Source organism: Euwallacea similis, chromosome 11, assembly GCF_039881205.1.
Source record: "Euwallacea similis isolate ESF13 chromosome 11, ESF131.1, whole genome shotgun sequence".
In the NCBI taxonomy this organism is placed as follows: domain Eukaryota; kingdom Metazoa; phylum Arthropoda; class Insecta; order Coleoptera; family Curculionidae; genus Euwallacea; species Euwallacea similis.
In genome coordinates, this window is record NC_089619.1 from 5,254,432 (window position 1) to 5,280,493 (window position 26,062).

At 35.7% G+C, this 26,062-nt stretch overlaps 1 protein-coding gene across 5 annotated transcripts; it reads left to right on the top strand.

The window, feature by feature from the left end:
• The first annotated feature begins 4,140 nt into the window (after positions 1–4,140).
• chinmo (Chronologically inappropriate morphogenesis) lies at positions 4,141–24,362 on the top strand. Of its 5 annotated transcripts, none has more exons than XM_066395178.1 (6): positions 4,141–4,458; positions 15,077–15,226; positions 18,170–18,504; positions 18,750–18,913; positions 19,144–19,638; positions 20,356–20,515. In XM_066395178.1, the coding sequence occupies exons 1-6, from the start codon at positions 4,446–4,448 to the stop codon at positions 20,372–20,374; spliced, it is 1,176 nt and encodes a 391-aa protein (XP_066251275.1). In that variant the 5' UTR covers positions 4,141–4,445; the 3' UTR covers positions 20,375–20,515. The 5 variants fall into 5 exon arrangements, with proteins under 5 accessions (XP_066251275.1, XP_066251271.1, XP_066251274.1 ...); XM_066395174.1 differs by having other exon boundaries at positions 4,143–4,458; positions 19,144–19,628; positions 20,347–24,362; XM_066395177.1 differs by having other exon boundaries at positions 4,143–4,404; positions 19,144–19,628; positions 20,347–24,362.
• The last annotated feature ends 1,700 nt before the right edge of the window (positions 24,363–26,062 follow it).

Sequence of the window (26,062 nt, forward strand, 5' to 3'; positions counted from 1 at the left end):
ATATAAATACAAAAATATATGAATTTTCGTCAATTTTCAAAAAATTATCAATTTTCTATAATTTTTTCTTGGCCTTTCTTCAAATTCCGACTTTTAACTCTTAAATTAAAAACTGAATATTTCTCGAAACGCCATAAACACCAATACACGCCTTATTGGTCTCAACAGTAAGCTCTTAGGCGCAGATCAAAGTCGCCCAATGCGGTGAAAAGTGGAAAAATCTACTAAATTTAATATTCGATCTAATTGCATGGTAATCGAATAATCATCAATATGTAAAAAAGGTTCGAATTAATATTTCGTTTATAGTGTTTCTAAATTTACACTAAAATTACCTCATCCTCACTTAATGTAATGATAATAAATGGAATTTTTTTTGCATTGTCGGAAACGCAATTCGCTCGCTTTGAGTGCGATTTATGACTAAATAAAAAATAAATCTCCCTCAATGGCACCTTAAAACAAAGGGAAAATTCCAGATGATGCAGCAGCCAGACATGAAGTGCACAATCATATCTGAACGATGATGCATACAATGTCATTTACGTAAACAAGGTCAAACTGTTGCCGAAAAACTTACACTCAGGCAATGGTTTGCGTTTTCATGGGATACATATATTATTTATCCAAATTAATATAATCTTTAGTATGGTTTTTATGTTATTTTGGCAACCAAATCAACTGGAAAAGGTTATGCACCAAAAAATATTAATTATGTTGAAGTTTCCTCCCGAATCTGGGATAAGATGGAGCCACTGAAAGCCCTTTGTAGTCCTCTAGAAGAACGCTAGATGATGCCACACTAAGACTCCTTCTTCAAGCGCTTGCGCATCTCCAGTTTTCTTTAGTTGGTGCCATTAGCTATAACTTTTTATGGCTGAAAATCTATTAAGTGTAAAACCGGTTTTGCCAATAACTAGATAAATAATCCATTAATGCCTAAGGTCGTTAAAAAAATGCTATTTCCCCTGTCAAAAGCCACAGCGTTTCAAACTGCTCCCTGCAGGCAATTTCTATGCAAACCGCGCCACTCAATTTAACCCCAGCATCCCCCCTTTTCCTGTAGCTAATGCCCCTCTCCCAAAGCCCTGAGGCAAGCGAATTAAAGTACATACTTTGCTGCAGAGAGGTGTTATGTCAGCAGAATTCGGATGTCTTTCTGCCGAGGCAGCGTTGCCAGACGCGATTTTATCATCTAGTGATCCAAGTAATTTAAGCAATACTCAGGATTGAGTGGGACGAACGGCAACGTCGCACTAACCTTGTAAAAGTTTAAATGCGGCGTACGACGCGCGAACGTGCACCGCGACTTACGTAATAAAAATAGTTCTCTATGCGAATTTCGTGGCCCCCTCGTCCCTTGCCCCTGCCCCACAATGGGTTTTGGCAATAACCGGCAGCAGCGTTAGAACGGAGTGCAGCGTTGCCGTGCCAAACCGCCTATCTTTAATTGAGAGATTTTGTTAAAGACCAGACGTTAAGTGGGAAACATTTTGAAGTTACGCCATACTTCTACAATTGTCAACAAATTGAAGTTGCAATAGATGTAGTTATTGTTTACGGGCCATGCAGTTATTTTAAATATCTACCTCACCGTCATCTTTAAATTCACAATTGTCAAAAATTTCTGACATATTTCTTGATTTTGAGAGATTGACTAATTGTCGCATGACGTCACCGTACCTATATATTACTACAAATTACCATACATTACAGTCAGCTTTCGAATTGTTAGATGTTCTGTTATCCTTAAATTTTCAGCTGTCAAGATTTTTCTGTGATTCTTCTTTTCAATCTCAAACTAATATTCAGAACTCAGTTTCAGAGATATTTTTAATATCTTGAATCTGCAATAAAAATCCCTATAGATAGAGCCACTTTCGTATTACAGCAGCCATTTTGAATAGTCGGCGAGCTTAGCCATCTTTAAATTTACAACTAACAAAAAAATTGCAGATGTTTCTTGACTGAAAATATTTGGTTAATCTCAACTAATTTAGTGCTCAACAACTCCCTCCAGATGAAACCACTTTTCGGAACCTAGACAGCCATTTTGAACCGTTACAGCTTCAATATTTCTAATTTTGCAGATGTCGGAAGTTTCGCAAGTTTGCCTTTATATGAAAACGTTTGAAAAAAAAACATTAATGTTCAACTCAACTTCGGAGCCATCTTGAATATTTTGCGACTTTAAATAACTAATTCTAGATGGAGCCATTTTGCGTATGTTAGGTAGTCATTTTGAAGGGCCCTAAAACAATAATTGTTTATAGATGGAGCTACTGCCTATGTGGTCATTTTCATTATTTAAAGACGATGTGAACAGATGACTTTTTGAAAAATTGTAATGCCCAATAAAGATATTCTGCACTAATGAACTTCGATGTGAGCAATCCCATAAATAAGTTTTATCAATACTGAAATGTGCGAATTATCTTATAAAGAAACACATTTGACTATATGAAAATTCACGCTTAAAATAAGTTTTGTGGAATAGAAATTTAAGAATATTGCAAGGTTCGAAATAAATGCTCTACATCAATGAGTTTCGGTCTGAATAATTTCTTAAATTGTTTAAAGAATACTGAAATTTAGGACATGATTAATCGCTAAATAGTAACGTAGCGCAAGCATAATTGATAGCACGATAAATCACACTTAAAATAATTTTCGAAAAAGGGTAAATTAGAAAAATTGTAACATGCAATATATACCTTTTGTATCAACTATCTTCGGTGTAAGCAATAGATTAAATGTACTTTATAAATACTAAAGTTTACGACATAGATATGTAAGAAACAGAAACGTGCATGAAGCATTTTTGGTGATATGAAAAATTACGCTTGAAATGGCTTTTACGAAAAGGAAGTTTGGAAAATTGCAATATCCAAAATAGATCTTCTGAACGATCAAATTTCGGCGTGATAATACCCCAAATAGAGTTTATAAATTTTGAAATTTGCGACTTGGTTGATTAAAAAACACAAAGCTGCAGCAAACGGGTTTGAAAGCACAAAAAATCATATTACTGAAGAAAGGGAAATTTTGGAAAGCTGTAACCCTCGAAATGGACCATCTGCACCAATAAATTTTGATCTACGTAATTCTCTAACTATGATTAATAAATTCTGCCAATTACGACCTGATGGGTTGATAAACAGAGAAGTAGACCTATCGCGACATTGCAACAATTAAAATTCAGTACACATGAAAAAATTCCCACCACTATATGGATCCATTTTGCATGAGACTTTCTACGTCTAAATACAACGTTTTACGCATAGATCAAGTCATTTTATGACCTACAGAACCGTATCCATGCAGGGTCCAAGTCTACCTAACATAAACTGTACAATAACTTAAACCGAAGTAAATGCAGTTAGAATTTCAAATTTATTATAGCTTTTACAGTTTGCATAAAATTTTCAACTCTGTTAACAGGTCGTATGACGTTGATTCAAATAAGTATTGTGCAAACTACGCGATGCACAAATAGTTCCCTCGAACTTTTTTGCAGTTTGTTGGCGGAGAACCACGTAGATTGCCAGCAAATATTTGTGGGATGTGAGCTAGATAAAGCCGATAATTCTGGAAAACTGTCATTAGGTTTTATGAGATCATATTGCAGATTTGATAAGATCATCAAGGCGTCTAATGCACAAAAAAGCGTGGAACAAGATTACGTAGTTGTTATCTCAGGAGTTTTCAATAGAAGGGTTAGGCATGGGGACGTTTCTTTGCTGACGTAAATTGAGCCATTATTTTTTATTTATTGTATATATATATATTTTTTTTATTTAACAAACAACTGATAATAAGTCTACTTAAGCGGATTGCTTGATAAATATTAAGTAGTTGATATCTCGGGAATTTTGATTCAAAAGATTAGTAATGGGGACGCTTCCTTGGTGATGCATATCAAGCTATTCTTTTCATTCATTACATCATTTTTTTTTTTTTTTTGAGCAATATTAAGTATGTAAGAAGGCCTGCAACCGTGCAAAGCCATAGGGATCTGTTCCATTTATCTCAGTTAACCTTCGAGTTATCACTATGATCATTCGGTATTTAAATGCGCTTCATAAATTGTTGCAAGGTCTCGATACACTTGTTTGAACAAGGTTCTGGTGCTGGTAGATAAAAAAAATCGGGCGAAATTTGGCAACGGTGGGGCCAAAACATTCGGCGATTCGACTTTTTTCCTGGTTGCCAGAATTAGGCGGCCTGCAAAAATACACACAAGTGCAATAATAATTCGTGCGTGCTTCAGCAATCCTTCATTGTTGGCGTAGATATTTAGGTCCGCGTGTGGTAATTGCAACGTTACCTCACGCGTGTCTTTCTTGCAGTTCGGAAAACGGGCTCTTTTTTATGGGACATTGATTGTGCGTGACTTTGACTGAGGTGAGTTTAAGGACTATCCACCGGTGAGTCGGTTAACTACAATGGAAATGCGCGGTAAGTCTATTTTTGATGGGTTTTGAAGAATTAAAATTATGCCCGTTTCACTCATGCAACATTTGTGTGTTCTCATTTTCACCTGGAGCGCTCTAAGTGCACCGAAGCGAAAGGCCCTTTTACCTGTCCTTTTTCAAAATAAATCTACGTCATTCTGTATGCACTACAGTCTGAATCGAAACATTCACTAGAAAGATTACATACATGGTGAACGAGGTTTTCCTGCCAGATTAGATATTGATCAGTTGGCTAGAGCCGAATAACAAATCAGCCTGGCCTTCGGCTAAATTACTCTCAATTTTTCACGAGATCGAACCGTAACATTCGTTCTCCATTTGCATTCAGATCCGATTTGCTTCACCAAATTACTATTCCGATGAAAAATTTGTCATAACTCATAGTCAAGAACCCAAAATTAGATGCATCATAAGCAACCAGCTTGTGCGCGCATCAAGGTAACGACGTCATACACTTTTGCTATAGACTTCCATCCTTGAAAATTAATTATGCAAGATTTTTACGCACGTTGAAACGTATAATTAAACAATTGCAAACACCTAACTTTGCTCGAAATCGGTTGATGATGTCAATTGTAAGCCCCAGAGAAGAAGAGAACAGAGATAATTAAAGGAAATGAGATTGATGAACGTGCGCCTTATTGTCAAGAATTTTTCCGAGCTACAGTAAAAAAAATGGCATCTACCATATCATCAAGAATTTTACTTATTTATATGTTTACAAAACCTCATTGTTGCCCCCAAACGGAAATCGTCATACTTGTGATAACTGTTAAGAATCTCTAAAATTCATTGACTCTGAAAGCTTAGATTCCCTTGAGACTCAAGTAGCAATGATTGATTTTTCACAAAACGTTTTAAAATTTAGTAGCAAGTTGCGCCACTGGCTTATTGTATGAATTTGACGACAATTCTTCAATCTTCTTAAATTGACCCAAACATTTCCATAAAAGTCATAAGCATACAATTCCTAATTTCAAGCCGGGTTAAACTGTAAAATAGTAGTTCAATTTCAAGGTTTTTTTTCAAGGTTTTCACTAGTTCCACTGTTGTTTTTTTATGTTAATTTGAAGCTTGAAACCTCCTTTGTGTTATCTCTAAAGTTGAAAAGACATCTTTACAAAAATCATGGTGTATTGTACTTGATTTCAAAAAGAGGTTCAATTGTGAAATAGAGGCTTAGCTTACCAATTTTACACAAATCGTTTCAACAGTTAGTAACAGGCTACGCCACTGTTTTCCTATATGAATTTGTCCAAGAAAGGTTCTGAAAGAATCTTCCTCAAAATAGGAAGAAATATTTCTAGAAAACTCACAAGCGACTCTTCTTGATTTCAATCGGAGTTTAACTGTAAAATAGTGGTCTAGTTTAACGATTTTTCATATTTCTTCAGTAGTTCTGCCATTGTTTTGTTAAGTGAACATGTAAAGTTGGCAAAAAAATTTGGAAAATAGAGTTAAATAAATTTTTGACCTCATTTTTGTCCTAAAAAAATGTCTTCTCGTGCTAGAAGTGGAGATTCTAGAAGAATCTTCACGATTCAAAGAGAATCTTCGAGGTCTTTTAGCGATCCTGAATACCTATAGATTCTGCTGAGGCCCGAGTGGCAACGGCTGATGAACTATTTCCATCGCCCACAAAGATCATTAACATGATTTATAAGTTTTGCTTAGTAATAGTATGTACACACTCACACACACACATAGCTAATAGTCGAAGTCTTTCTTTGTTAGATTGGGTGAACGTTATCCAAATAAATTGGCAATTTTTTGCTACGTTAGCCTTGAGAACCAGCTTAAGAACCCGAATGGGCACCAAAGTGCATTGGCCTGCATTAGCATTTTCTATTAGTCGAATTCTATTGCTGGAATGAGCTAGGCAATTTTTTTTATAAATAGTTTTGACGTCAGAGTCGTGGGAGAGCGCTCATTAGCGGACATTTGTCTCGTATACACGTGGAGGTTTTGGTGCTCAAAATCTAAGTGGCAGCAATCATGACCATGAAGGTCGAGGAACAAAAACCAAACTGATGACCTCCACCTTAAACTTATCGAGGTTCTTTGTCCTTTTGCTGAGCAGGAAGTTTTGCAAATAAGTTTAGAACCGATCGATTACCTGAACTATAGAATGCAGGTAATTTTTTACAGGAATTGCGGGTAGAACAGTTAACTTTGGGTCATTGCCAAATCCATTAAACACCAAAATTTTTCCGGGCTTCAAATCCCGCAACGCAATTTAAATCTCATGGCAAAAATTCACCATTGCATCAAGAAATGTCGGTTTGTACGTCAAAACAATATTGTTGATTGGAGTGCATCATGTCTATCTTATGTAACACGCAAAAAACATGATGTTTTATCGATAACTAGCGTCATGATCTGGTGATCTTTGATACCCTCATACGCCGGTCAACGACACTATTACCATAACATATTATCTGTTTTGTCAAACACGGAAAAAATGTTTTATTTAATTTCTATTTTTTTTGGCCCTAAAATATGACCTGTATGTTGCTCAATTTGTCTCCCTGTAGGCCTGAGGCGTGGGGTTATGTTTTAACGTGTTAATAAAAAAAGGAATTTTAGCTCTTTTTGACGATTTAAGGTGGGAAAGTTTGAAGCAAAAATTTCTCTAACTACCACCGCCATCTCTTAACGGAGAAAGCAAGTCCAGTACCGTTCACCAAATTGTCAAGAATTTTTTTTCTTTAACTAAAACTGTTTTCCATTGTATTATGATGTACTGTGATGGATAGAGAGCCGGTGTTAATTTTAGCCGTGGCCGCTAATAAAACGCAATAACACCATTATGCAATCACGGCAGAGGTTAATGATATTTTCAATGCCAAACCTCCTACTCTGCAGCTTGCAAATTTTACTTACAAATTTGCACGGTTCGTTGAACAGCTCTCCTAATTATATGAGATTCATACAGTCACCTCTTCGAAATTAGAAGAGCTTGCTTCTTTATGCCACGACGTAATACAATATTTATGAGCCTTTTCGCACGCACACTTCGTAATGTATGATAATGTTTCAAACTAAGAAAATCGGCGTGAAAATGGCTTTTAAGGTTCAGAACTTATATTCAGAAATAATGAAAATTAAACAATAAGAATTTGGTAAATAGGTAAATTGATTGTTGTCGAGTGTTTGTAATAGAATGATTAGCATAAATTTTGGACGCATTTTGTTGTATTTTGATTAGGAAAAACCGAGTTCCAAGCTAGCAGTTTTTTCTAGTCCAGTGATTGTGGGAATGTGGGATAAATGAAAATTCACATAAAATAATCATCCGCAATAAGCTGCTGCTGCGCCAAATCCTTCATTGATAAGGCTTCTGAGGCACAAAAGAATATTGCTATTTATCTTCTAATATTACATAAAATAGTTTCAATGCTTTTAAAACGATTATATCATGGTAAATATTTATTTAAAGGATCATTGACTTATGTTGGCAATAAGATAAAAATTGGCCTTTTTACATACAGAATTTTTAACTTTGTAGTTTATATTTTCAATAGTTAATATACTCTATATACAGGAAATGACACCGTAAATGTTCCGGATATCCTGGATGCATGACGTGAAAATTTTAAATTCAAATCTTTTGAAACTCTGCTAAAAGTTTTCTGTGAGGTTTCAAAAGCGATGATGACCATTTTCCACTTTTGACACTTTAGATAATTTTTTTTAAGACACTTCGTCGAGCTTTGCTATTGTGATGATCTTTTTTAATTTATTCCATTACCATGAAAAATTTCCCAACATTGCCAATAGTCCTTAAGATCCTTTTTATACCCTTTTTTAAAGTCTTTTATGTCATGAAGCGTCATAAGTTTTCCACTGAAGAGAAAGAAGAAGAGGGGCAGTTAGCCTTCCAAGCAAACCAACCGGCGCGGCTCTGAACCTGCGCCTCGCGTGTTATCGTCGGTTAAAAAAAAAGGGATTAAAGTTTACCATTTTCAAAAAATTGTTGGGACCTTATAACGATCTTTCAAGTCACAAATTTCCAAATTGCAAAACCCTCCCCAAAAACTTTTTTGTATTTCGGTTTGAATTAATATCTCACACATTCTTGTTTTCTCATGAAAGTGAACGATTTTTTTTCTGTTAATTAAAGTCACTTACAGATAATTATTTTCAAAAAATCATTGACGTACTATTACGATTTTTCAAGTTCCAAGGTTGTAACTTACGTGTTTGCCACCGGACCAGGTTCAGAGACTTTAAAATATTTTTTTCAGAGTTGATGGTAATTTTCTCATGTTCCCTGTATTGTCTAAATTTATTATTAGTTATTGGCCAAACCTTCCATTCAAACACTCCTTTGCCAAACAATTTTATTAATTTTTATCTAGCTATATATGTATGTATATTATGTATATTCGATTAATGTTAAATCCCGCTTAATTTCAAGGTTCCTTCTTGTGCAACACAATTTTACATCTATCTAATAGTACTATCGTTGAAAATACCGATTGGTACCCAAAATACCATCGATTTTAGCTATTGCCATTCTACATTGAAAATAATAATCCATACAAGTGGGGATGTCGCATCAACCTCACAGGGCTCGTGTATTGATTTTAGTTGTATACATCAATTAATGTTATCAAATATTTAAACGCCGCTCTCATCCGCTACTGTTTTCCTAATTTCCTAACTAAATAATGGAAACTTCATCCACGTATCAGGGACGCGATAAAATTGGGACCACCCTCAAGTTTACAGCCCTCCTTTACCGCTTTAAAGTAAACGTTAAAGATTCTTCTTTAACGGAAAGGAATTATTGTAATGAATGCTGGTTATTGATATTCTAAAGCTAATAAAGTGTGTGTGTATGTGTGTGTGTGTGTGTGGTTTTGATGAAATTCATACTTTACTACCTACAGTATGACATAATCATCTTTGGCTAATGAAGATTCAAGAGCTGTATCGAAAACAGGCTACTGACCTCGAACACGGAAAGACCTACGATACGGCAGCTGCATATGTTAGAGAATAATAATGTTAATCAAACTTCGTCACTACCATGTTGCGAAGGCCAAAAATTACCTACAATATTCGAAAATGAATTACGATCGCCATGTTATCAAGAATGTTGTACATTTCAATGAACGTAGGCGCTTTCGCCATAACTTCAAGAATTATATTGGGATTAATTTTTCCAAATTTTTAAATATATCTTATTGATGTACTTTTGTGTTTGAAAAATTGGTTTTAAAGATTTCAAGTACCGGAACTGTGCTTATAGGAAATAATAAACAAGCGATAAAATCGTGTCATTCAGGCGAGATTTAAATAATAAGAGGGCCGCATAAAAGGTCGCGGTGGCACAATAATGGACCGAAAAGGGGAGTAAGACCGAGGGATAATAGGGAAGTAGGTCGAAGGCGAGGAGATGCAAAGATGCGGCCTAAAGGGCGCTCGCAAAAAATTCGTATGCGTCTCGGGGCAGACGATAAATTTGATTCTCCGCTCGGTTTTATCATTGCGAGGTTGTCGCGCCTACAAGGCCAAAAATTTATTTTCGTGCGTGACATTATACAGAATTATAATCTGAATATTAAGGTTTCATTATGTGCGTATGAAATGCGCAGAATTCCAATCAGTCTCGAGAAATGCCCATTGGAAAATTAGAAATTATTCGAAAAATTGTAAACTGAGAAAGATGCAACTCAAACAACATATCAAACATGAAAAATGCATTGGAATGAATAAAAACCAGTAGTACCTTTGTAATCCCTCCAACACATTAGCTTAATTTGGGTTATTGTGTATATAGGCCACTGGACATACATACGTCCTTGTAACTATATCGCTTGTCATTGATTGCGCTGTAAATACGATTTATACGAGATCAAATGTGCTATTATCAACAATATCTTGCAACTATGATGGTCATTATCGCAATATTAATAATATTTAGGCCTATAGCACCTACCAATCTTATCCTAGACCAAAATCCTGGCACTGCCACTGGTCAAAATCTGGGACAGTATAGGCAATTTTTCTTAAACCCATATTACGAATTAAGAGCATCGTTTGCCATAAAAATATATATAGTGGAAAATTGAAAAAACACAATTTCACTGACGTTTTGATATTTCATGGTTTGCTCGTTGTTTAAGCATTATGGGTCTGCTCATCTATGATTTTTATGACTATTTAATATTAAGGAGGAATTTAAATTTTGAAACAATACACGATCTTTAAACAAATTGTGAAAATTTATTAGACAAACCTATTTTCCTTGGTTTAACCCCGTTTGACATTAGTTAGGAAATTACAATAGTGCACTATTATCTCATGGCTCATGATTTTTGTTTGATCATGGTTTATGATTTTTAGTGGCGTTTTTCGTTTTATGTAATTTTTATAAATAAACATTAGTAAACGCCATTAAATTTCTAATAAATATCGAGAAAAAAACTGACAAATAAGTCGTAATAAGAACCGAGAACGTTCCAAAAATTTTCTACTGTCATTGCACAGGAGAAATTCCTTTTAACTAGAATTTGATTGAATTTGTCTACGCGACTGCATCATAAATATAGTCAAAAACCATGATCAATTCCATAATTATAGTCCAAAATATTGCCTCATTTAGCGGTCGAAAATTGTACATTTACAATCTAAAACACCATAGAAACTAGGTCAAGAATGAGCATAATAATTATAGTTTAACACATTTGATAAAGTAAATAAGTTTATCAGTGAAGGAATAACATTACGAAGGTGACGAAAATAGAAAAAAAAACATTGACAAATTGAATATAGATGTATAGGATTTTTAGCCCTCGCCATATTGTGAAGGATTTGGAGCATAAAGCGCGTTAAAACGCATTCACCAGGTGTCAAGGTTTGTGATATAAGCAAAGAAAACATCTCTCTTTTGGATGGCTCAAGCTTTACAAAATTTTATAGATTTAAACCCACAAGCTGATCGCACAAATATAGAGGTGAGGTGATTTATGTAGGGTATAAAAAAAGGCTGTGAAATGCAGCAGTGAAAATTGATTAGAGATGTAAGGTTCATTCAACATGTGTCAAGATTTCTGATATGTGCAGAGAAAAACCTTTTTTGGGGGGATTAAATCTTGATGAAATTCGTAGATTTGAGTCCACGGACTGGTCGCAGAGGTAGGAAGGTGAGGTGATTTGTAGACGGAATAAAAAGAGACCGTGTATGTGCCACCCAAAAAAGAGAAATGCATAATCGCCCATGACATTTGAAATCCTGCCGACAATCGAACGTTCGCTGCTGCTACTTGAGCTGCGAATTTCGCCGATAAGACTCGCGATGCGTGTGCGTGTAGCAGGAATGTCAGTTGCCATAACACAGACGGGTGGACGGTCGTTGTGCGTGCAAACGCAGGAGCTCGATTTTTGCTCTTAAGAATGCGTCGCAAAGTGCGTGAGTGCGAATAAACTTTTCCAATCAAAATTTTAAGGTTTAGTGCGTGTATAGCTTAAAAGTCTCAAAGGTTTTTTTCGCAGTAAGTTTTTCCTCCTGCTGCATAAGCCTATTGCAGCGCAAATTGCTGCTCGTTGCACGAAATTTAGCGGGGCCCCATTGCGTGCCCCACTAAATTTCGTGGCAAATCAATTTCAATGCCTGCAGATTAGACATAACTAAATATTTGTTCGCATACGACGATGAAAAGTATCATTTAATCAGGCTTAAGTACACACAGCATCAGGATTATTGCAATTGATATGGAATGTGACCTCATCATACCTATAATTATAATCGCACAGGTATTGAAAAAGGGTTCTCTCCCCATGTTGCACTGAGGTAAAACCTGTTCCTTGACAATATGGGATTTTCAATGCTCAAGAATGAATGTCTTGAAGGACCCTAAACAAGTGATGTTCCCTTAGTACGTGTTGCAACCAGACTTGGTTTGAAAATCGGCTATTTCTGCCAACGTCAAAGATTAAAATAGTAATTGCAAAAATGCCAGAATTAGCAAGCCTAGATCAAAGGTGAATGATCGCACTCGTTCAAAAATATCATGAGTCATAAAATTTCCAAAAAACTTAACAATAAAGCAATAATAGTGATTGTCCCATGCACGATACCAAAAAAAGCAGACATTTAGGTGTTGCTGCTGCCTATTTAAGGTCACCAAATGTTCTTTTCTTTGTTTGGTTAATTTAACTTACGCAATGCGTTCACAGTGCGATCTAATCGAATCAGGCAATGCAGCCCAGGGCCAACCAGAATGCAAACGTACTTACCTTCACTCTACGCCACTGCCTATTGTTTTAAGGTCAGTAGCGGGCAGCCACGCTTCATTGCCGTATTGTCTCTGTCATATATCGAAATGCTTTTAAGTTGAAGTAAAAGTTGCGCTAATGCAATTTCTCGATAAAACATCTAGGTCCACTACCCCTACATTCACGCCCGTAAAATAGTTGTTCAGTTTATGGATTTTTTACATGTTTCTATATGTTTAATAGTAGGTTATGCTGCTGCCTTGTGGTATGAATTTGACCTTTATACCTTCTTCAATCTTGGATCAAATTGCCAATGTCGCAAAATTGCCAAATCGCAGAGACCATAGATGTACTGTTTCTGCCTTCAAGAGGGGGAAACTGCGAAATAATCGCTTAGTTTATGTGCTACTAATTTATCGCAATTTATATTAACGCTTGATGGCAAGCTACGCCACTGTTTTCTTACATGAATTTTACGATGAAAAGTTTGCAAAATTTTTTTTTAATCGGAACAAATTTTCTAGAAAATTTATAAGCGTGCAGTTTCTGATTTCAATCGGTGTTTAATTATGAAATAGTGGCCAAGTTTAACAATGTTTCATATTTTTTCAGTAATTTTTGCTACAGTTTTGTTAAGTGAACATATAAAGTTGACAAAAATATTTTCACAAAAATTATTGATCTACTGTCCCAGGAATCTCCAAAATTTGGAGAAAGAATTAAATACATTTTTCACCTCATTTTTGCCCTAAAAAAATATCTTCTCGTTCCTTAAGATTGCCACAAATGTTTTCATGAAAGTGAATCGAGCTTTAACTGTGAAACATTGGTCTAGATTAATAATTTTTTACAATTTTCTTTAGTAGTTCCGCCACTGCTTTCTTATGTGAACTTAAAATTTAAAGTTCCTGGATCTTACTTCTAAAATTGACAACGAAATTCTAAATAAAAAATACATTTTCAAATAAATCATAGATAATTTTAACTGTGATTTCAAAAAGAAAGGAACTACATATATCCCATTATTTCCGCAACAGCATATTTCTTTTCAATGTAAGAAAATGTTGCATTCTTGTTTTTTATATGAATTTTGACCCTAAAAATTCCCTTTTATCGCCATCAACAATTTTTTTTGACGAAAGTCATAGGCGTACTGCAACCAATTTTAAAAGGACTAATTTATTTCAAGTTTTATTACATTGTTACACCCACGCTTTTATATACAAATTTAAAGTTTTCTCTATGAAACTGCAAATTGCTTTTTCAAATATCTTATGGACGTACTCGCGTTTGGATTCGTAGGGAAAAGGGAAGTCACTGCTTTTATATATTGATATAAATTTTAACGTTTCTTCATTTCTCCTGAAATTGTAAATTGCATTGAAATAAATCATTTCCGTACTGACCACTGATTTCAAAATAGGAGAAACTATGAAATAATTACTAAAATAGCATCGTACATTTTTATCATTTATTTCGAGTGGTTGGAAAAAATATACATCACTGCATGTATACGTGTTTTTAAACCTTAAGATTTCCCCTATCTCTTCTTAATCTAAAAATTGTGTTTCCAGATAAATCATAGGCGTACATACCCCTGGCTTCAAAATGTTAGGCAAACTACGCCATTAAATTTCGGCGTTACGAACTTAGAATATGAAAATTACAAAGCTTCTCGAGTTTACTATCAGTGTCACTGGTGCATTCACAACGTTTACACCAAGTTTTTCTTCGTGTATTGTTTCTTAGGAATCTAAATAAAATCCCTGCGGATATACGATCGGCGATGTGCCACTGCCTTGCCAGCAACAAAATCAGAGACGTAGTATATGTGAGACATCAACCTCTTCATGAATTTTGTTCCAGTAACAAGTACTTAGAGTATTATGTTTATTATATAGATTTTCGTGGTACATTGTGCCGTTATCAGGATTAGGTACATTTCTCTTAAATCCAGGGGCGTTCGCCACGTGTCTGCTGATGCAAAATTTCGAGTGTTTGCTGTATTGTAATTTTTTTATCTCGATAACAGGTTTAGAGACTCATTAAAATCGTCCGTTTTGCACATATCATGCACTCGTGCAGTTGACGCAACACTGTCACAACTTCAGCAAAACGGTTATCGTCACCGAAATTAGCGGAATCAACACTTTTAACCGAAAAATACATTATTGCGACTAATAATAAATATTGATGCAACTGTTTATGCATTTAACGATATATTTTTCGAGTAAAAATCATTTATTTTGATGCTTTGTTAGCTCGCAGTTCCTCATAGTACCTCCTCGGTACAGTTTCTCCATTTAAAATGCCCCGTAAGGCTTTTTTTTGTGAAATTGTGTTAAGTAGATACTGATTAAGGGTCTTTGCTTCAGCTCACCACATTCTCCATTCCGGATTTGAAATGGACTCTCAGCAACAACAATTCTGTTTGAAATGGAACAGTTTCGGATCGAATTTGGCCACCTCCTTTAGCAACTTGTTTAAGTCTGAGAGCCTAGCCGATGTCACCCTCTTCTGCGATGGTACGTATGGTCTTACATTAGAAAGTGCCGTGTGTTTTCCCACCTTTATTGCGACAGGAATTCGAGTTTAACATTGATTATAATGCATCTTTCCTCAAGTACACGTAGCTCAGCCGAGTGGAACCTAACGGAAACATGGAACAAAGAAATATGCACCCAACGAAATTCGATCTAACGGGTTCAAATGTGGCAATAACAGCTTTTCACCAAAATGCAATAACGGTTCTCATGGCCCGTGCAGTCAACGGTACCTTTGAAAGTACCAATTTTGTTCGAAACCAAATCCGAGGCTGAGAAATTGATTGATTATCTCTGCTTGAGTGCAGTGTTAAAAATCTTCAAAATCGTTAGTACCAATATCGCGTTTTCTGCTAAGGTGAACTTGACCTACTGTCTCCCTGCTTTATGTGCATCAGTATTTTTAAATTCCTGTTACCGATAAACATGTTTTGATAAAGACGGTACCGCGGCAGGAAAAATAGTACTACTGCAGACAGCATGAATGGAAAATGAGCCTTCCCAGAACGTGTGCGATAAAGCGCTCTTATATAACTGGGTTGCAGCTAAATTTACAGCACGTTTGACCTACTTTTCGGCCATATGCGTTGTTAATGAGCTGAAGCGAGAAAACCTAAACTTGTGTGTGATCACAAAAATGCACCATCAAATATTTGACTATCGTGAGGCTTTCCTTTTACTTTCACTCGCAGGTAATTTGAATAAAAGCCTATCACGTGTATTCGGTTTTACGACGTTCCCATTGGCTTGATTTCACTTTTGATGCGACGATTTCGACACGTCACAGAAGTGCAACGAGCAGGAAATGTTCTACTTTTTCGTTAAACCCTACTTTCCACCCCACCCGTTAATTATTTGTCCTTGGGGTTGTAACTTAGCCTTCCCTCGTGGCAGCAGAATCAAGTGGTGACGTATTTTTGCCAGCCCACACAATGTCCTCTGCACGTTTTCCTATTATTAATTCAAAACCGGTCACGTAAACATCGGCAACTGCTCATAAATCTGTCAGAAAAACTGCTGGTTTCGTTGTTATTCGTGCATAGTCTGATCCAACGCTCATAATTTATTTCAAATTTTAAATGCTTTGCACCATTAATTTAAAATGCTGATGCCAGCGCCATCTGTCGCACGTCTCTAAATCTAGCCGTAAGAATACAGAAAATCTATAATGCCTGAATACAATTTAGCATAGCTGTTGCTAGATGGAAGCACAGGACGAGAACCTACGTGTTTTAAATATACAGGGTGAATTTCAAGTAGTGGTTTTCTTTTCAAAACGACATAGACCTCAAAAAACAAAACAAAATGTGTATGTAAAAGGTTTTGGAAATCTCAGAAACAACCGAGATATTTGCGCGTGAATAAAAAGTAAAGAATAGTACGGGGCTACAATTTTACAAAAGGTGAATAAGTCGTAATGGACCAATGAGATGGCACGCGAGATCATCAGATCTAAATCCATGCGTTTTTTATCTGTAAAGTTATATGAAAAGTTTCGTGTTTACGAATGAAATTAACACAGTGGCACAGCTGCGTGAACGAATAGAAAACGTCGCAAAAATAATCCGAGAGAAAAGATCTCTTCGAACAGCACGTACAGAGTCGTGAGTAAGAAGAGCGACAATTTGTGCAAATGAAACTGATGGCGACAATTTCGAACAGCTTTTGTAGCCAGTGCCGGAGTAAATAATATATAATTAAAGATGTTGTTATTTATTAAACTTTAATACGCGCTTATTTCTCTTGTTTTTGAGGTTTAGGAAAAAATGTTACATACAGATTTTGCTTAGTTTTTTGAGGTCTATGTTGTATTAACAAGGATATCCCTACTTAAGATTCATTCTGTATATACAATGTCGCCAAAATTACAACCTTGTTTTTATACAAATGTAGATTTAAAGTTCAAAAGTTACTCAATATTTTTTCACAGAAATCATAGCTGTACTTCCAATGGCTTCAAAAAGGGTAAAACTATAAAATAATTAGTTTTTCAGAATTTCAATTTTCTGTAGAGGTTTAAGAACGAGTTGTGTCCCTGCTTTAAATCTCTATGTAAAGCCTAAGGGCCTTCTATCATTCGTAAGATTGAAATTGGCATTTGCACGCAAATCAGAAACGTGTTTTCACATGGTTTTGAAAGGAGCTAATTTATGCCATAATTCGTCCTCTTACATTTTGGTTTTCAGCAGTTTTTTTTGTAAATTTCAGGGTTACGCCCTTGACATTTTTAGACACAGATTTAAAGCCTTGATATTCCCCAATTTTTCCTAAAGTTGGAATTGCCATTTAAGCATAAATTATAGACGTGCTTAATGAAAATTTTGCAACAGCCTGAAATTTAGAGTCTGAAATAACATCTAAATTAGCACCAAAAAACATACAGAGTTGTTTCACCTACTCCGTTAAATCCATTATAATTGTTTCAGTTTAAACTCCTTTATATTTTCAATTGGGACATCATATCCTGGGTACCCTTAAAGCTAAAATTTACCCAAATTGTCAAGTAAATATTTTGTAAACCCTAGGAACTGCAAAGAAAAAAATTGGAACTATTTACAAAAATCTATCACCGCATATCTCAGAAATAAAGCATTTGCGGAACTACGTTGATAATGGATTTTTATCTTATTTTAACGCAAGGGATCTGAGCAGATACCCATTAGATAAGTTTTTGTAATTTCAAATTTTTCGCGCCTTTATTATTTGTCGCTTTTATCGGCGCCATCTCTCAGAAAGACTTAGAACTACCCCAAGTATTTTGCGATGGTGCAGAATCCATAATGTTTGAAATCTCAATTTTCAGCATCTTCCATCAGATGGAGACGCAATGGATCAATAATTTTCCTTCACATTATCTAACCAGTTTTTCCACTGCAACTATGTGTATATTTAGGTATAACATTTAAAATGATTTTTTTTATTTAGGTGTAACATTTAAGGCCCACAAGCTGATATTAGCAGCCTGCAGCAAACATTTGGCAGACCTTTTTGAGACTGCTCCTCTTCACCAGAACCTCTTGGTGATACTGGACGGTACCTCCGCTTCCAACATGGCCGCTCTCTTGGAATTTATGTATAAAGGGGAGGTGCACGTGTCCCAGGACGCCCTGTCCAGTTTCCTGAAAGCAGCCGAGTGTCTACAAGTCAAGGGATTGAGCATTGAGCATGAAAAACTGGCAGTAGCGCAAAGTCATAGTCAGAGGCAGCAGGAAATGGAGGCTGCTCCCCCTCTGGATTCCCCTACTAGAAAGAGGTTCAAGGTGGGTTTTGGTCCATTGCAATACAAACTGAATACATCTATTTATCTTCGAGTGTTTTGCGTACGATGATAGATGAGGAATAATTTTTTAAAATAAATGATGTCAAATCAAGGAAAAAATGTATAGATATACGAACCGCATTATCAGTGACCTTTGTGGCTACGATAAGTGCCTAATTGATTTATCTGACTGTATGACCCTCACGCCCAATGAAACTAGTGAGGAAATTCAATTTTTATTTGTAGATTTTGAAGGAAGATAACGAAAACAATCAGCCGAACCACCAACAGCAATCCAGCCCGTCCCCCAGCTACTCCCCGAAGATGTCACCCTACATGCCCCACCACTATAGACCGTATGAACGACTCTCCTCATCGAATAATCCCCCTTACGAAATCAAACACCCCAGGTAATAATCAAACCAAAGAAATAAGGGATATATCTTCTTTTAGTCCCGTTTAAAGTTTTGAATGCCGATATCTCGGAATTTCGTTGAGCAACTGTCTTCAAAAAAGCTCAAATTCATGCTTTGGAAATCGCTGTGCTTGGAAAAAGTTGTTAATTCGTTCTTTCGAATGTAATCACCCATCAAAGTTCTTGTTAACGATCACCCGTCAAAGATTTTGACTCATGTTTCAGGTCTCCAAACGAGCTGGTTCAAGTGGAAAACCGCGCCTCAGTGTTGAGAGATGGCAGCAAAACAGCAGCCACTCCTACACCATTGTCTTTGGCCTATAGACCATCCTCAAGCTCATCGGGTTCCGCACCCCCCCACAACGAAGCCGACGCCCCCCCTGAAGACATGTACGAGGCAAACGACCGAGCCACTACCCTGATTTGCCCGGAAAGCAACAATACAGATCGGTGTCAAGATCCAGGGCGGCCAGAGGATTTGAGGATGAAAATGGAACCGGTAATCCAGCAAGATGAGCCTCCATCGAGTACCGCGACGGGGTTAGGGGGGCCCAGATTGTCGCCTATGAACCACCAAAATTCGCCTAATGGGAATATTGGCAAGTTCGAGTATGATAGGGACAAGACCGATCTGATACCTTCTACTTTGTGGAATTCGACCACTGGAAAGCTGACACATCACAAGCAGACCACCATCAATACTCCAGATGGTGAGTTTTTCTGAACAGTCAAGGAGAGTTTTTTAGATGTGATATAAAGCTTCATTCTATTGGTATTTTCTACATAAAGTAGGAAACCAATACGCCCCTGCTTTGACGCGGACCGAGTTAAATTTTTTAATCGGTATATGAGAGAAAGCGGTTGTGCAGCATAAGAAAACTCAGTGGCGTAGCACGTCTTTTTTACAGTTTCAATTTTTTAAATAATATGACATAAAAACCTCTTTCTCTGACTTAGCATGCGACTGTTTTTAATCAGACTGAGTTGAAAATCATAGGCGTATCACAGCCGTTTAATATCTAACAATCATTCAACTTTCTACTTGGTTTGTTGGCTGCTTTTAAATTGAAAATATTGATGTGTCCGCCCCTGTTTATGCTAGATAAAAACGCATGAATGTTTTTTAAAATCAGTGACGGATCTAGGAAAAAAGTGTCTTCGGTGCAAAACAAATTCATTGGCTCAAGTCCTAACTGTTTTGCTTCAACAGTTGTGCGCTGCCATCTTCAAAGATCGTCGAAAATCCTCCAGTAGAAGTCATTTTGTTTTTGATATCTCGCGAATACCTTCTGCTTTTCCGAGCAAAACCTTCGATTATGACACATGATTTATGGCTAAAATTTACCAAAAAACCCATTAGTGACGATGAAACTACGTTCAAAGAAATTGTTTGACTCTCTGACTCACACAAAACTTTTGGCATTTTAGGCAAGAAACTGAAGTGTCCTTTCTGTGAGAGGCTTTACGGCTACGAGACCAATTTGAGGGCTCATATAAGACAGAGACATCAGGGTATAAGGGTGCCTTGTCCCTTTTGCTCTCGCACCTTCACTAGGAACAACACGGTACGGCGTCATATAGCGAGGGAACACAAAACAGAACTAAGCTTAAAAGCGTTCCACAACCAGCAGCAACAGCAGCAGCAGGTGCTGAACCCTTAAGCGCTCGCATCCTGATGATGGTGACCAGCCGAAACTTGTATGTACATAATATATTCTCAGGCCGCGCTTGGGCGATTTCGATTATACACCCCACATTTGTGGTTAATGTAATACGGGTATTGTCAGGCTATACAGAATGTTGTAATTTAAATCCCTCGTGGTACAAAAAGAAAAGTTTTTGTTTATTTGTTGCAGTTAAAACATGTTTTCGTTGTACTTATAATATAAACCAAGGTAGGAAAGTTTATTTTCTCCCTTCATCCTCCTGGAGGGGGTTGAGGTGGTATTTAGGCTAGGGTTTTATTCTTTACAGAGGATTAACTTTTGTTTTTATTGTCCAAATTCAATTTAATTGATTTGCTTGGCGCGAAATTTAAAGTTTAAGTTTGCTAGGAAGCTCAGGTTAGTTTTGGTTATAGAGTGTAGGGAATGCCATTATACGTTACGTTTTTTAGATTTTCTAATATTGTGTTGGATGTTAATTTGGTCGGGAAACTATCGTCAAAGTCTCCAGAAAGAGAGTTTAACATCAGACCAAAAAGGAACAAAGTTCTAGAAATTTGACTTGGAACATAAAGCTTTATGTTCTGAGGCATTGTCAAGGGTTCTTATACCGACTAGAAGCCGGGACATTAAGTTCTTCCTTACAGAAATGCGGAGTTGTCAAATCGCCCTTTCACCTCACAAAATGCAAAGCTTTAAAGTAATTTAAAAGATATCATAGAGAGTTTTGGGAGTTTTTTACGTTTCACCTTATAAAATTTTAGTAATTTTTAGGTATTTGTAAAATCGAAAATTTAAGTCAAGTCCTTGATATTTACCCTCATGAAATTACGTTGTGAAATATTCATCTATTCACATAAATTTCAATTACCAACTTTATTTTTTATCTACCAAACTTACAGATGTTTAAGACGTTTGTATGTGGTAAGGAAATTTGGCAATTGATGTTTTATATTTATATTTAACCTTACCAAATAGCAGAGGTTTTCAGATAGTTACAAAACTTTGAAAGTTCACTAGAGGCTTTCAGCTTTTTTTTAAACCATAACCTCCATAGAATCACAAATATTTTCATGTCAAATATCAGAAACTGTCAAACTAGTATTTTTTAATTGCTGTTTAACCTTACAGGATACCAAACTGTCTAACGCTTCTTATATTAACACAAAACCTGGCAGATTGAAACTGCACTTTCCATTTCACTGTTTAACTTCGCATAATTACAGTGATTTTCAGTGGAGGAAAAATTCGAATAATGAATTTTATCAATGGGCATTTTACCTCACAAAATTACGGATCCTGTTTGAGGCATTCTTGAGAGATTTACGTTAACCAGAAACGTTTCAATTTGAGATTTATTTCCATTTTTAACCTTCAGGCAATTTTAATTCTGGAAAAACTTCCCTATTTAATCTCATAGCATTGAATGTGTTTTCGCGCATATTCAGAATTTCTTATATAAAGGAGAAACGATAGTAATTCGAGTTTTAATTTTGCTGTTAAACCTCACAGAGGTACATGCACCTCAAAGCATTTTTCGAACATTATGAGACGTTTAAGGAGAAATTTACACTATTTAACCTAACAGAATTGCAAGTATGAAGTAATATTTAATTTCACAGATTCACCGGCATTTTCAGGTCTTTTTTTGCTAGCTGGAAATTCGTCAACTTTGTCAAGTTGACTTTGAGGCATTTTCATTTCGGGAAAAACTTCGACGGTTTAACCTCGCAGCGGTACAGACATTTTTATCAAATAAGAAACGGGCATTTTCAAATACACGGGAAGACCTCAATTCTTTGAATGTCAATCTCATTTGGTCTGATTTAATTGGAATCATGTGATGTGCAATACATTGAAACCCTACACCTGAAATTGATGACCTTGACACGTTTCTCGGACCAGTTAAAAAGTTGGAATTAACTAGACATATTCCTCAGCGGCTGCTTGATGGTTCGATGAGAAGAAAAAAACGTTGGAAACGAGCAAGTTTAAGTTAGGAATATTTAGTTAGGAACCCTGAGTGAACGTTCGTTCTGATTCAACCGTTGTTCTATCCTGTATAAGCCTTACACTACTACTAGTCAATAAGTCTGCAACAAAACTCCTTAACAGTATTTATTGTTTGTATATAATGCTTACGGGTAACATAGTCACTTATATAGTTTTATCGAGCGTTTAAACCCTTCAACTATGGGATATTTGTAACTCGTCTACCTCATTTTACATGACAAACTTTAGTATAAGTATTTTTAAGTTACATCAACACGAATATACTACCTACTACCTCAATAGACTTCAACTACTTTTGCATACTACAGCATCAGATCTGGTCCATTATGCTTGATTTCAATTCGTTCTAGTTAGGTCCTAAGTTCTACATATTTATATATATTTTACGTGAATCGATACGGGTACCTTTAGCCTTTAGTTCTATGACATTCAGGGTTCGTTATTTAGCTTTATGTAGGTATTAAGGAGTTTTCGGTTCCCCCTAAAGATGTTTTTGTATAAATTTATTAGGTGACGGACGTTTATGTTAGTTTTCTTTCGGTAAAGACGTTGAATACGAAGAGCGGTGACTCGAGGAGGAGCAGTGGCAATGCAATGTTGAAGGTGCGCAGTGTCACTCCTAAACCAACAGAGAAAGGAATAACAAGTAGAATTGAAACACTATATAAACGTAGATTAAAGGGCTGATATTACTGCAATATTGTTAACCTCTCAGGTAAATGAAATATTCAGGGAATTATTTAATGTACTATGTATTAAGATCTTTATATAATGCGTGCTGTTAACTATAATATGTTTATGAATATGTAGAAGTGTAAATAAGGCGGCACTCGAATTATTGCTATATTGTTGCCCTTAACGATACTGTTTATGATGTATTTGCAAGCGTCTTAAAAGTACAAAAATATACAAAATCTACCTCAAAATGATATATATATATACATACATATATATATATATATATATATTTAAAGCTCAGTGTTTAACTTATAATATATAGAAGAAATTTGTAAATTCCCAAGAGAACTTACCTAGATGTTTAGATACTTGTATCTATGTGAAATGTAACCACAGTGCAAGCGAACCTCAGGGCATGTAATGTTAAGTACAAATTGTTGTACCCTATGTGAGATGTTTATATGGATTAATCTAGCAATTTAGGGTAAGTGTTAACCATTTTTAAGCCGCAATAGCTATCTACCTCATTATCCATATTGATCTACCTCAAACCAAATCTAGGTAAGTCGCACCTTGTACATAAGTGAATCAGAATAAGGGCAGCTGCGCAAACTGGAAACGTGAACAAAAGGGCTAAATTCAAATAGGGTTTTCTAAAAGTAGCAAAAAACAAATGCGTGATAGTAGTTTTTTTATATATCTACTCTAAGTATATAAATGGTGCATATAAGATATTGTGCAGTTGCCTCTAATTTTACTTCTATACTTTAGGCAAAATTCTTGAGTGTTATAAGTGTTTTATTCCACTATTGAATGTAAATTATTAACGAATCACTTGAGCTATGTGTTCCTCGACTTTAACGTTACATTGTCACCGTTTAATCTTAGGAGAAGCTTTTCGTAAACGTAGCAAACGTTATAATATTATAATGAACACGATAATGTATTCGATGTGAACAATTTTACCACCAACAAAAGCGCACTCCTTTGGCTAGGAGTATAAACAATTGCATAGAATTTAAATGCAACTACCGTATGTATCAATGTTTCTGTTTTACTTATTGATTTTAATAAACATTTGTCGTTTAATGGGTTTCTTTTTGATTCGATCCATTTCCCTCCCATGCACCTCAAGCACTAATGAAATCACTGGATGAAATGGCGAATGCGCTCGAGTCAAAAATAATTAGCTGTGCAACGAAAAACAATTCAATTTCAGTCACAAAGGTCCATTAAGGTACTAAAATGTCGTCGAAAAAGTCGGGTTAATGTGGTCAATCCAAAACACAGACGTATCTTGAGAAAAATTAGCTCAATTCGGATTAAAAAAATCGATTAAAGGTACTGGAAATTAGTGGGAATATCAGATTAGGAAGGTTATTTTAAGTCTCTGAAAAATTGTGGAACATATTAGGTTAGCGCGGGTTAGAAGGGCAAATTAATCTATTGAAAATGGTGGAAAAAATCACGATAGAGAGGTAAATTATTTTCACAGGTTGAAAAGTCGAATTAAGGTCACTGAAGATGAGTGCGAAAAATCGAGTTAATGTGGGTTTGAAAATATTCTTCATGTCGCTGAAATATCGTAGGAAAAATTACATTAGTCCAGGTTAGAAAAGATAAATTTCATACATGCTTAACACGCCGCTGATTTTATTAGATTAATTTGACAGTTTTTGCAACTGTTTAAGAGCAATTGAGATTGTCTGTGAAAATTCAAAGACGTAGAACTTCTTTATTTCATAACTTACACTTTCATTATTAATCACGTAACGCATTATCACGTCTTTTAAATAAATCAGACCCCAACACGCCCCTGATTTTTTCAATCATTACAACTTTTTTGCCATATTTTACCTTCAACACGATTTGCTTTTGCTACTTTAGATATGAAATTGGTCCCCTGTACCTCAGCAAAAATAATTTACCTTTAAACCTATTTGCTATCTGACCGTCTTCGACATGAAATCGGGCCCCAACACGCCACTGGTTTTAATCAGATTTAAATAGCTGCTATTTAGAAGGAAGTGGACCTAAAGCTGGCGAATGCTCAGTGGCGTAGAACTTTTTTCTTCTCAGCCACAATTTTTCCGGATAATTTATTTTTAAAATTACTTTCTCTTGTTAAAGTGGATATTTAGTCGTATCCCACCGTGCCTCTCTGAAATTTCAACCCCTACTTAAAGTTTTATTTAATGGTCACTCTTTATAACATTAAAAAACTGGTAAGATTGAAACATTTTCTGGACACAATAGTAAATGCAGAATATGGTGGTTTAGGTAAGAAACCGTGGGTTGAAATGTTGTCCACGTGATCCTTATGCGTCTGAATTCAGTGATTTCAAGCATTAAAGAAGTTCAAACATGCGTCCAAGGAAATGTCCTTTTCATGATATTTTTTCCAGAAGCCTGATCAGCACTAAAAACAATTTGAAAAAAATAAGTAGTCAACAATTTTTTGCGTGGATTTACAGTATGTGGTAAGCATTGATAAGATCTCCCTAGCTGGCGTCGTCTAAGTGGCCATTTGAGACAATATGAAGTCAATTCTAATTTTGGAATAACTTTTACTATTTTTTAATTTTTGATCCATTATGTTAATCAGTGTAATTGCAGAACAGACCCAAATGGTACAATATGAAGAAAACCGAAGTTCGTAAGCTATAAGCATATTGGAAATTTTTGTTTTCCACAAATTCCTATTATATAATATATAACCGCAATATTGCGAATATAAGTATTTGGTGATTTGTAGATCTATCAATACCAGATATCAAATTTTTTGTAAT